Below are 12,585 nucleotides of genomic sequence, written 5' to 3'. Positions count from 1 at the left end.
TCTGACCTGGACTGAGTGTGAAGTAACCTCCTTCACTTCGGTACGGTCCAGTCCACCTGGGTTCCAGCCACTTTCTTTTGTGGACTTTCACCCCTCACCCAGTCTCCCACTTTTACCTTCAGTGGTGGCGTGTTTCCCGACAGCTCCCCCCTCTTGGGCCTTCCGCACCTGAGAAGAGAGCGCTGCAGAAAATTCCGTCAATTTCTTCACATAATCAGTCATTTCTATCTGTTGTACATCAAGGGCGGGCATATGACCTCCCTCCCTTGGTGTACCTGGCATTACTCTCCCTGTCATTCGTTGTTCTAAGTATTCATTGAATTTGGGTTTGGTTGGGTTTGGCCCTGCCATCTTGCTTTCTCTATCTTTATACACTTATCCCGTCCCTGGTGTTTTATTTCCAAGGATGTATTATCGGTATCAATACAGACTTATCTCATGTATGACACCCTCGTATATAAAGGGTTAATTTATATAATTTGTAATGCAATCATTATCATAAAAATCAGAATTCCAGTCACATATACCAATGCAGTAATTCCTCCACAGCACACAACACGCTTCAATTGTCTCAGTTCTTGTTCAAGAATATGCACAGATCCAATATCAGTCTCCCCAATCCCTGGTTCCTGAAAGCCTAAGTCAAATTCACTCAATTCCACAGATTAGTATTCAGTTTCATAAGTCTCACTATAACTTCCCATCATCCATTACACGTTATAATACATCAAAACACACAGCCAAAAGCCAATTGGAATTACAATGCTTAATAAATTCAGGTTCTCAGAGCGTCCTAAAACATATTCTCAGTTCGACAGCCACCCTTCACACGACCTTATTCAGGACCGATTTTATGTGTGAAGTCACAGAAGCAACTGGATCCCTTAGAGACTTTTGTCTCAGGTTAACTGCACCTTTCACACAACCATTTAATAGGAACGTTTTAAATGTGAAATTACAGAGATAGCTGGCATCTCCGGGAATTTAGTACCTCTGGTCAATTTCGGTGATTCTCCCCCACCTAATGATGGGTCAAATCTCATCCACTCATACGTCAAAACATTCTCCCCCACACAACCTATCTAAAAATAGGACCTTTTAAATGTGAAAACTTAATACGTGTGACTACACACTTCCACACAACCTATCCAAAAAATAGGACCTTTTAAATTGTGAAAACTTATACATGTGACTACACACTTCCACACAACCTATCCAAAAAATAGGACCTTTTAAATTGTGAAAACTTATACATGTGACTACACTTCCACACAACCTATCCAAAAAATAGGACCTTTTAAATTGTGAAAACTTATACATGTGACTACACACTTCCACACAACCTATCCAAAAAATAGGACCTTTTAAATTGTGAAAACTTATACATGTGACTACACACTTCCACACAACCTATCCAAAAAATAGGACCTTTTAAATTGTGAAAACTTATACATGTGACTACACACTTCCACACAACCTATCCAAAAAATAGGACCTTTTAAATTGTGAAAACTTATACGTAAATCACAGTACCAGATATCTCACTTATGCCTTGAATCATTTAGGATGGAAATTATTTAACAAGTATTCATACTCACGCTCAGTACTTCTGATCAAAATTTGGTATTGGTCTATAATACAATATGCAAGATTTCGTTTTAACAGGCTCTGCATACCTTTTTAGAAGAGCGCGCTCTGATCAGGTTCCTGAGGCAAGACGAATAGTTGATGTCTCCTGGATTTCAGGTCACTCTTCCGTCTGTTTTTAGATCGATGATTTGCCTTTTCCTCTCGCACCAACTCTTTAGATCGAATTAGAAACCATCCTCTGCTACCAATTTGTTGGTGAAACCATAATTGGAGAGGAAGTACAAAACCAACGACGCTAGACAGAGAGGAATTTGCTTAAGCAAAAGGCAGTTTATTAAAACAGAGATAGCTGGTACTGCTTCAAGCTACATGCATGGTCCCAACCAATTGCCTCTTAAGGAGACAGTTGAGAAGGGCCATTAAAAAGAGCTTACAGCATTACTTTATAGAATGTAACATAAAGGAAGGGGTCCTTCTTCTAGTCCCTTGATTGGTTCCCGAGGGCGTAGGAGGCGGGTCTGCTCTGTCCAGAGCAGATGCCCCATTGGTGCACGGCAGAGTCCTCTGCCCTTGGCACCCGACCAGTAGAAGGGGGAGTTGAGAATGAGTGTGCGTCCACAGTGAGATGTGTGTGTGTGTGTGTGTCTCAAGGGAAACTCGTGGGGAGCAACAAGTGATTGTGGCCTGTGGCGTGGGTGTTGTCCTTGGCCACCTGGTGACAAGATATGGTCCTCTGTCCATTGTTCTTGCATAGGAACAGCATTTATTGAAAACAAGCTCCAAATGGGTCTTTGCACAACATTTTAGTCAGACCAATCTATAACCAATTATATTTACTACGACACTGTGAACCTGAATGGTATGAAAACGAGATGGGTCATTACACCAGTCACTACACTGATCTAGGGTCTGTTTTGTTATGGTGACCTAATAGGCTAGGCGATGATACAGGGGTGGGAAAGACTGGTTATAGATAAAAAAAATGTAGGATCAGCTCAGTGACTTTCAACGTGGCACCATCATAGGATGCCACCTTTCCAACAAGTCAGTTTGTCAAATTTCTGCCCTGCTAGAGCTGACGAAGCATGTAGCCCGTAAAAATCGTCTATCCTCGGTTGCAACACTCACTACCGAGTTCCAAACTGCCTCTGGAAGCAATGCCAGCACAAGAACTGTTCGTCGGCAGCTTCATGAAATGGGTTTCCATGGCCGAGCAGCCGCACACATGCCTAAGATCACAATGCGCAATGCCAAGCGCCGCCATTGGACTCTGGAGCAGTGGGAACGTGTTCTCTGGAGTGATGAATCACACTTCACCATCTGGCAGTCCGATGGACGAATCTTGGTTTGGCGGATGCCAGGAGAACGCTACCTGCCCAAATGCATAGTGCCAACTGTAAAGTTTGTTGGAGGAGGAATAATGGTCAGGGGCTGTTTTTCAAGGTTCGGGCTAGGCCCCTTAGATCCAGTGAAGGGAAATCTTAATGCTACAGCATACAATGACATTATAGACGATTATGTGCTTCCAACTTTGTGGCAACAGTTTCGGGAAGGACTTTTCCTGTTTCTGCATGACAATGCACAAAGCAAGGTTCATACAGAAATGGTTTGTCGAGATCGGTGTGGAAGAACTTGACTGGCCTGCACAGAGCCCCGACCTCAACCCCATCAAACACCTTTGGGATGAATTGGAACGCCGACTGCGTGCCAGGCCTAATCGCCCAACATCAGTGCCCGACCTCACTAATGCTGTTGTGGCTGAATGGAAGCAAGTCCCTGCAGCAATGTTCCAACATCTAGTGGAAAGTATGAGTCATAATACCCATAAAACCTAGAGGTCAAACAAGGAAATGGTTCCAAACATTTTTCCGCCATTCATTTTCCCCATAGGGGATTTTAGAAACACTTCAAATAAGGGCTGTCTTTTGTGGAGGCTTACCCTGGCGTGACATTTTGATAACCATGTATATCTCTCAAGGACAAGGTGACTTGTCGAGTTGCCAAACGTCAGCCTCGAAACCTTAATGACTTGGAGAAGATCTGCAAAGAGGAGTGGTACAAAATCCCACCTGAGATGTGTGCAAACCTGGTGGCCAACTACAAGAAACGTCTGACCTCTGTGATTGCCAACAAGGGTTTTGCCACCAAGTACTAAGTCATGTTTTGCAGAGGGGTCAAATACTTATCTGGATTTTTTTGTTGTTATTCTGTCTCTCACTGTTCAAATACACCTACCATTAAAATTATAGACTGATCATTTCTTTGTCAGTGGGCAAATGTACAAAATCAGCAGGGGATCAAATACTTTTTTCCCTCACTGTAGCTATATAGGAAAAAGCCCTGGATGATGAAAAATGAAGAACTGTCTGCATACATACCTGACAAGCAACATCACTCACACTAGAGCAGAAAACACATTTACTTATAAATATTGTCCAAACATTCAGGGTCTGACAGGGGTGCATGAAATCAAACTATTTGATATAATGCTCTCTGAGTTTAAGCTCCAACATGGAAATTATTGCACATTTTATCTCATGATTTAAAGGGATATCAAAAATACAAGTCAAATCAAAGTGTTGATTTCCATGACACCTATTAGGCACACACAACCAAAACAGTGTCCAATTGTTGACTCGCATTGCAATTTGATCATACAAAGCTATTGTTCAAAGCCAATAAAATTTTTTTTGAAGTGCCACCTTCACCAAAGCAGTCACTTTTAAAGCCAGTGATATACATTGCCCTGTTTTCAACACAAAGAACCCACAGTGGACTGCTTGAAGGACACCAAATTAAGTAGCCTTGAGCTTGCTAACAGAAAAAGGACAAGAAAATAACAAAACAGGTAGAATATTAGCTACAGATTGTAAGCCAGATAATGTGATATAACCAAAGATGTTTGGTGTCCTGTAATGGTACTGGACACCAAAAATCTTTGGTTATATCACATTATCTGGCATATAATCTGTAGCTAGGAGAATATATCCAATGACATACAGTGTACTGTAAGTAAGGTGTGATAAGAAAAAGGCAAGCTTGAACTCAAGGCAAATGTGTCAGGTTTAGGAAGGAGGTGATATATATTTTAAGTAGCAAAGAAGATGTAATGATAAAGATATCTCACCGACCCAACTAGGCTTCAGACAGGAGAGCTACTCCCTGTGTGGATTCTAATTTATATCCACCCAGAGAACTGGCAAAACAAAGTATATTTTTAAGGAGAATTTTGCTTTTCTTAAAACCAAATATCTATTTTTGATGTAAATGGCATGTTATGGAAGGGTCCAGACACTTTTTTTTGCAATTTCACTCGTTTTTGAGAAACTTACCCCAACCAGATTCACTTCCTCATCCTCGTTGTGCAGTATGGGGGTGCTGAAAAAACATGAACAAATGCTCCAAAAACACCCAAATAGGTCCTTTTAGAAACTGAAAAGCTCTCAGTATAGTGATGCAGTTCTTTAGATGTTGTACACATGAAATTGTGTCAGCAACGTTATATTCCCTTTTGTCGCTAGTTGGGATACATTTCTCAAAAACAAGTGAAATCGCAAAAATATGTCTGGACCCTTCTATAACATGCCATTTGCATTTTTAAAAAATAGAGATTTGGTTGTAAAAAAATAGAACTTCTCCTTCAAACCTATTTTTGCCACTATCCTCCAGGTTCATACAGAGGGAATTGGATATGTGTACTACCAAAGAACAGTTGCATTCATAGTATGTATTATGCAATATGGCAGTAGTATATGCCAATACATCCCCAGTCATGAAGAGATGAACAGTGATAACCACTTACCAGCTTAGGTTCCAGTACATGGACATTGTTTGAACTTGAAACAGATAATGATAAAAGAAGGCAGCTCCAATGGGGAATTTGAAAAAGAGATTAATTTAAAATGTTAAAAAATATAGCTTAACAATAAGGCCATAACCTGACGATGGTGAATTCTGAGAGATTAAAACTATAAATATTATGTTGTCAATGTCGATATTCACATAATAATAAGGAATTCCCCTCAACCACGCCCATAAATTGGGGAAAACAAACATTCTTTCCCATTGACCCCCAGTGTAAAAGAGCCAACTTTGTCGTCAATTTTTTGTTATACAGAATTAACAAAACATGCCAAAAAGCTGCTGTGTTGTTCAATGTTCGCAATGCTCCCACGTAGTGAAATACAGCCTGCGAGAAAAGCCCTGTGGCTTCAGGCTATTCAGCGTGGGAGATGTGGGGACCTTGTGTCCAAGTAGGCTACACGTAGCTATGTGTGTGGAAAACATTTAATCACAGGTAAGACATTTAACTTGTTTAGTATAGTCAGTTTGTAACGCCACTCACTACTTGTTTGTTTTTTGTGTTGTTGGTCAAGGCTAGCTTAATGTTCCGGTCGGTAGCCAGTAGCACTCACTCACTCACTCACCACTCACTCACTCACTCACTCACTCACTCACTCACTCACTCACTCACTCACTCGGCTGCTAGCACCATCATCAAAAGGGGCATGAGGGAAGCCCTACAATATTAGGTTTTTCTAAGTAGTGAGAACGCAAGCAATGCTGAAACAACAAGAAAATTGTGTTTGAAAAATATCATGTTTTTGCTGTGAGCCAATGGATGAGCCAACAGGTTGTTTTCCCAAAAGGAGGCAGGGCCGCGACCTTCTATCTAATACCAACTGGGACTATAGTGACAAAACATCAAACACTGTGACATCATCAACAAGTTCTGGCTAGTTAGTGCTTACACGGGTGACTGGATGACAGGGGAAAAAGCAGTGACAAGACAAAAACAGTTAGTGAAAAGAGCATTAAGAAATATCATTTCTGTCTTGCTGAAATTATGGCACAAGCACCTATCGTCAACTATATATTAAATACAAAAACTGCACTTTCAGTAATCAAATGCAATTCACCAAATTGACAAATCTATTTCATACATCCTCCTAACCAACTGTCATTGTTACACTAGCAGCGACGTTGAAGTTAGGTGATGAATACGGTCCGGTATAAGAGTGAGTAGATGAGGGAAGGCAGCGTCACAAAACTGTCCCATTGTTCCTGTTGTGGCTGTGTGATTTGATCACAACTAAAAAGCATAACCGAAACAATCATGAACATTCCAACTGAACACAAGAGGCAAGACCTTCTGCTGTTAAAAAAAATAGATCAGTCACTGTCCATTTTTCCTCTTTGGGCTTAATACACACCTGTTGATCTGAGGCAAACAGTCAGAGTGGGAGAACATTCCAGCCTCTTCCTCACTGAGAGACACACCCCCAAGCCTGAGAGAATGGTCTCTCCCTGCTTACAACCATCCAGTTGTCTTAGATCTGTGAAGGGATATCAACAAAGAGGCACAAGTAGGGGCTAGAGAGGAGTTTGGTATTAGGCCATAGAAGGGTAGGGGAGATAAGAGGTGTTCAGATTTCTTCAGTCTATCTTGTGCCTGTGGAGTGTGCTTTTCCATACCTAGAGGAGGGCAGGACTAGCCTGCAAGGGACAGTTAAAAGGTCCAATCACACACTGACTCTACAGGAAGTGATATATTCTCAGCCAGTAGGCAGATGTCTGGACCGGAGTGGAGTTTTAAGAGTTCTGTATGGCAGAACCCTTCACTCTCTCCCTCCGTCTTCCTCGCATTCTTGTCTCGTTCAGTTGTTCCTCTCCTCTCTCAGAAAGTGGAGCCGTCACAAACTATGTTCTGGTCTCGGCCGGGGAACAGCTCCATCTGCCAGTAAAGCGGGTCAGCATACACTGGCAGGGTCAAAGCACAAAGGTCAAAATGAGGTCAAACTAAATGCACATTTGTATAGGTCTAAATCAGGCTTTGGTTACAGCCTAGCACAAACACACGATTCAAATAATTAACTACTAATGGTCACAGTATACACAATATTACACAGTAATTACACAGTATACTTGCAGTGTGTGTTCTTCTCACCCATATCTCCAGGTCCCAGCCAGAGGTTGAATGAGCTGCAGTGTTTCTGACAGTGGTGGACAGGGAGCACTCGAACCGTGGGCAGGCCCTCTCCTACCACCAGCCAGCCCAGCACTCGCACACCCTGAAACATACACGCACAATACCACTGTGACAGCATACTGCTGAATCCCGACAAACACCATAACAACAAACATCCTTGTCTATTTGGACTTTGTTAGAGGCCAGACTCACTCTGCTCTGAGAGTTGGCACTATGCGTGACCAGGCAACGCTGCAGTGTTGTTCCGGCGCTGTCCAATAGGGGGCATAGCTCAGCCTTGGGGAACAGCCACCTCAACACCTTCTCTCTGGCCCCAGATGTAAACCTCCTAGAGAAAGAAGGGGAAGACACTGAGTCCGATGAGAAAAACGGACAAATGCATCCTTGTTTTCTCCCTTCCTTGACACCTGTTTTCTAAATTACCAATTCATGCTCATTCATATGTATGTGTGTGTGTGGTTGGGTTTCTCTGTGCGTGCATGTGCATATCTGCACCCAAGTGTGTGTGTGTGTGTGTATCTACAGTACCAGTCAAAAGTTTGGACACACCTACTCATTCAAGGGTTTTTCTTTATTTTTTACAATTTTCTACATTGTAGAATAATAGTGAAGACATCAAAACTATGAGATAACACATATGGAATCATGTAGTAACCAAAAAAGTGTTAAACAAATCAAAATATATTTTATATTTGAGATTCTTCAAAGTAGCCACCCTTTGCCTTGATGACAGCTTTGCACACTCTTGGCAGTCTATCAACCAGCTTCATGAGGAATGCTTTTCCAACAGTCTTGAAGAAGTTCCCACATATGCTGAGCACTTGTTGACTGCTTTTCCTTCACTCTGCGGTCCAACTCATCCCAAACCATCTCAATTGGGTTGAGGTCAGGTGATTGTGGAGGCCAGGTCATCTGATGCAGCGCTCCATCACTCTCCTTCTTGGTTAAATAGCCACCCTCTGCCTTGATGACCGCTTTGCACACTCTTGGCATTCTTTCAACCAGCTTCATGAGGTAGTCACCTAGGATGCATTTCAATTAACAGGTGTGTCTTGTTAAAAGTTAATTTGTGGAATTTCTTTCCTTAATGCGTTTGAGCCAATCCGTTGTGTTGTGACAAGGTTAGGTATACAGAAGATAGCCCTATTTGGTAAAAGACCAAGTCCCTATTATGGCAAGAACAGCTCAAATTAGCAAAGAGAAACGACAGTCCATCATTACTTTAAGACATGAAGGTCAGTCAATCCAGAAAATGTCAAGAACTTTTAAAGTTTCTTCAAGTACAGTCGCAAAAACCATCAAGCGCTATGATGAAACTGGCTCTCATGAGGACCGCCACAGGAAAGGAAGACCCAGAGATACCTCTGCTGCAGAGGATAAGTTCATTCGAGTTACCAGCCTCAGATATCGGCAATGAACTGCACCTCAGTTTGCAGCCCAAATAAATGCTTCAAGTAACAGACACATATCAACATCAACTGTTCAGAGGAGACTGTGTGAATCAGGCCTTCATGGTTGAATTGCTGAAAAGAAACCACTACTAAAGGACACCAATAAGACTAACAGACTTTCTTGGGCGAAGAAACACGAGCAATGGACATTAGACTGGTGGAAATCTGTCCTTTGGTCTGATGAGTCCAAATTTGAGATTTTTGGTTCCAACCACCGTGTCTTTGTGAGACACAGAGTAGGTGAACAGATGATCTCCACATGTGTGGTTCCCACCGTGAAGCATGGAGGAGATGTGATGGTGCTTTGCTGGTGACACTGTCAGTGATTTATTTAGAATTCAAGGCACACTTAACCAGCATGGCTACCACAGCATTCTGCAGCGATACGCCATCCCATCTGGTTTGCACTTAGTTGCACTGTCATTTGGTTTTTCAACAGGACAATGGCCCAGAACACACCTCCAGTCTGTGTAAGGACTATTTGACCAAGAAGGAGAGTGATTGAGCGCTGCATCAGATGACCTGGTCTCCACAATCACCCGACCTCAACCCAATTGAGATGGTTTGGGATGAGTTTGGGATGAGTCCCCTGTAGCTCAGTTGGTAGAGCATGGCGCTTGCAACGCCAGGGTTGTGGGTTCGTTTCCCACGGGGGGCCAGTATGAAAATGTATGCACTCACTAACTGTAAGTCGCTCCGGATAAGAGCGTCTGCTAAATTACTAAAATGTAAAAATGTAAATGAGTTGGACCACAGAGTGAAGGAAAAGCAGCCAACAAGTGCTCAGCATATGTGGGAACTCCTTCAAGACTGTTGGAAAAGCATTCCAGATGACTACCTCATGAAGCTGGTTGAGAGAATGACAAGCTGTCATCAAGGCAAAGGGTGGCTACTTTGAAGAATCTACAATTTTGATTTGTTTAACACTTTTTTGGTTACTACATGATTCCATATGTGTTATTTCATAGTTTTGATGTGATGTCTTCACTATTATTCTACAATGTAGAAAATTGTAAAAATAAAGAAAATAAATGAGTAGGTGTGTCCAAACCTTTGACTGGTACTGTATATGCGTTAGTGTGTGTACCAGAGCAGGGTGAAGTTTGCAGGGCCATGTGGAAAACCCTCGTCATGTGACAGTAGGTTGTCTTCCTCCACTAGTATACTCATGGAGCCGGAGTGCACTGAGTAGAGCTCCTCTAGCTGCTGCCTCTGCAGACACAGAGACTCCCCACCCTACATAGAGACAGAGGACATACGTCAGGCACAGGGCAGAAAAGACTAACTGCTGATGTTAGCTAAATGAACTAGCACAATATTTATATAAAGATCATGCTGCGGTGGATCCGTAAACAATAAGCAGACTGGACACTCACTTTAAGGGACATTGTTGTTTTTCCAGTCTAACTAAGATTTTCAGTCTAACAAAAACACTTCCTTTCAGTGACATTGTTATTTTTCTGTTGAACTAAAATGTATATTTGAGTAAATTTGTCAATTTCCCTGGTGTTAGTGTTTCAAGTTTTATTAGCCATACAGTATATACAGGATATGCATGGTATACATCGTCCAACGAAATGCTTACTTGAAATGCTTACTTGCAGTGGTGGTCGTACCTTAAGCAGCACAGGCTGTGGCCCCCTGCGTATGGCTGCAGACTCTCTGAGGGTCTCAGGGACCTCCAGCACAGAGGAGACCTCTGCACAGCCAGAACAGTTGACCAGGCCCTGCCGCAGAGCCCCCACACTCCACCACTCATGGAAACCTACAGGAGAGAGACAGTAGGGAAGCTGTTATTACACACACTGGCTAGGAACAAAGACCCAAAGTCTATAGTGAACAACTAAGGATGTTGTCTAACATTGTTCTTTCCCCTCTGTAACTGTACCTTGCAGGTTGTACTTCTTGGCGATGGGCAGAGCTAGCAGTCTGATGTGGCTGAGGGGGGAGGACCAGTTGTGTCCCCCCGTGTACATCACGCCTAGCTGGGGCCGAGTCTGGGGGTTGGTGAAGGCCAGCACAACCACCAACAGAAAGCCTACCGCTACCACAAACTACAGTAAGGAGATATGAGGATGAGTGAGAGGATGGTTGATCAATGCAGAGATTGACATTAAGGGTTGCCTTATTGCCAGGGCAAGTGAGCTGAGCAGTCTTGCAAGTTGAGCCTGCTCTGAGGTTGCCCCATTGGGCAGGTGATTTTTTCGACTGATAACCAAAATGCAAAGAATTCCTGTAGTCTGGTCTTTCTGGTTCCTCCCATGTGTAGGTGAATAGCTACTTTACATTTTCGGGCAAGTGATCATAATCTTCCGGCAACCAAAGAATACTCCTGACTTGCCCAATGGGCAAGTGCCTTTCAGACCTTAACGTCAATCCCTGCAATGTGCTTTTGATATGTTGACTGGCATATGATTAGCTGATGGACATTGAAAATCTCATTGCCTTATGTATGATCTGTTGCCACCTTACATGAGTGTGTGTGTGTGTGTGCGCATCTTACCTTGATAGTGGCTCGAAGGATGGGGAATTGTGGCGGGTCTCTTCGAGGCTCGTTGGTCTCCAGGACTTGTTTAATAAACTTCTCAATCTCCCTCTCCGACATGCCATAGCGATACCCCGACTGGCGGAGAATATCGATGCTCGCTGACAGCTTGTCGTAGATGCAAGGCTCACTTAGTGTGGTGCCCATAGCAAATATGTGGTCCAACTGAATCTAGTCAACAGTTCATTTAGGAGGACAGTGCCTCTAGTCTTCGGTTTGTGGCTTTGTCACTCATATTCCCTCTGAGGTTGGAAAAACAGCACTTCCAAAGCTCCAGACAGAAGTTACACAAACAATCCAGATGATATGGCTGAACTTGGCCTTGGACTGTGGTCAACACCTTGTCAATGTCAACACAAGCATTCAGAGGCCCATGTGTACTGTAAGCAATATGTGGTAGTTATTTGCACGTGACAATAATATCAACACACAATTGAGAGGTTGAAAACGTTGAACAGTTAAGCAGGCAGAGAAATATATCCTTAACATCAACTACAATGTACAGAACGCGTCTACCAAGTTCAACTCGATGTAAATCTAACTAGTTTTGTGAATCCAGTTATTATCATTTTACCTTTATCATACAATGAGTATGTCAGTGGCAGCAGTGGGGTAAACAAATAAATAAAGCTAGCTAAGTGGCTAGGGTCAGATATATTAGAAAATGAGTAGCTCTGCTAGGGTTACTAGCTTGCTAAGTTAGCTACTAACAGGTGTAGCTATATTTCATAAGATCAAGTAAGCATCATATGTCAAACAGTGATCACGAACTCACCGTAATTAACGGTTAATTTGTAATTACAGATCTACTCTGTCTTGTTCATATTTAGCTTCGTGTCGACCAACCAACCTTTTCTCACTTTGCTTGGTGCTTGAGAATTTGCGATGTCACTTGACTTCCCTATTTTACAGCAGATTCGAGTAGCAAAACTCAAGATTGATGTTTAAATATAATATAATTAGTACAATTGTATTAATTAAAATGAACTTATATTTTTACTTGTTTGTCT

General features: G+C 42.4%; 1 protein-coding gene across 3 annotated transcripts; it reads right to left on the bottom strand.

Annotated features, from left to right (window-relative positions):
* Positions 1-6,170: 6,170 nt before the first annotated feature.
* LOC121575413 (bombesin receptor-activated protein C6orf89 homolog) lies at positions 6,171-12,453 on the bottom strand. 3 transcript variants are annotated; one of them, XM_041888505.2, is made up of 8 exons: positions 12,351-12,453; positions 11,534-11,955; positions 10,919-11,084; positions 10,629-10,795; positions 10,118-10,266; positions 7,772-7,907; positions 7,538-7,661; positions 6,171-7,350 (listed from the first exon to the last, which is right to left on the bottom strand). In XM_041888505.2, the coding sequence occupies exons 2-8, from the start codon at positions 11,720-11,722 to the stop codon at positions 7,268-7,270; spliced, it is 1,014 nt and encodes a 337-aa protein (XP_041744439.1). In that variant the 5' UTR covers positions 11,723-11,955; positions 12,351-12,453; the 3' UTR covers positions 6,171-7,267. The 3 variants fall into 3 exon arrangements, with proteins under 3 accessions (XP_041744439.1, XP_041744443.1, XP_041744442.1); XM_041888509.2 differs by having other exon boundaries at positions 10,647-10,795; XM_041888508.2 differs by having other exon boundaries at positions 12,426-12,444.
* Positions 12,454-12,585: the final 132 nt, after the last annotated feature.

The sequence above is a fragment of the Coregonus clupeaformis genome, chromosome 10, assembly GCF_020615455.1.
Source record: "Coregonus clupeaformis isolate EN_2021a chromosome 10, ASM2061545v1, whole genome shotgun sequence".
NCBI lineage: Eukaryota > Metazoa > Chordata > Actinopteri > Salmoniformes > Salmonidae > Coregonus > Coregonus clupeaformis.
This window is presented reverse-complemented; position numbering and strand designations above follow the sequence as displayed.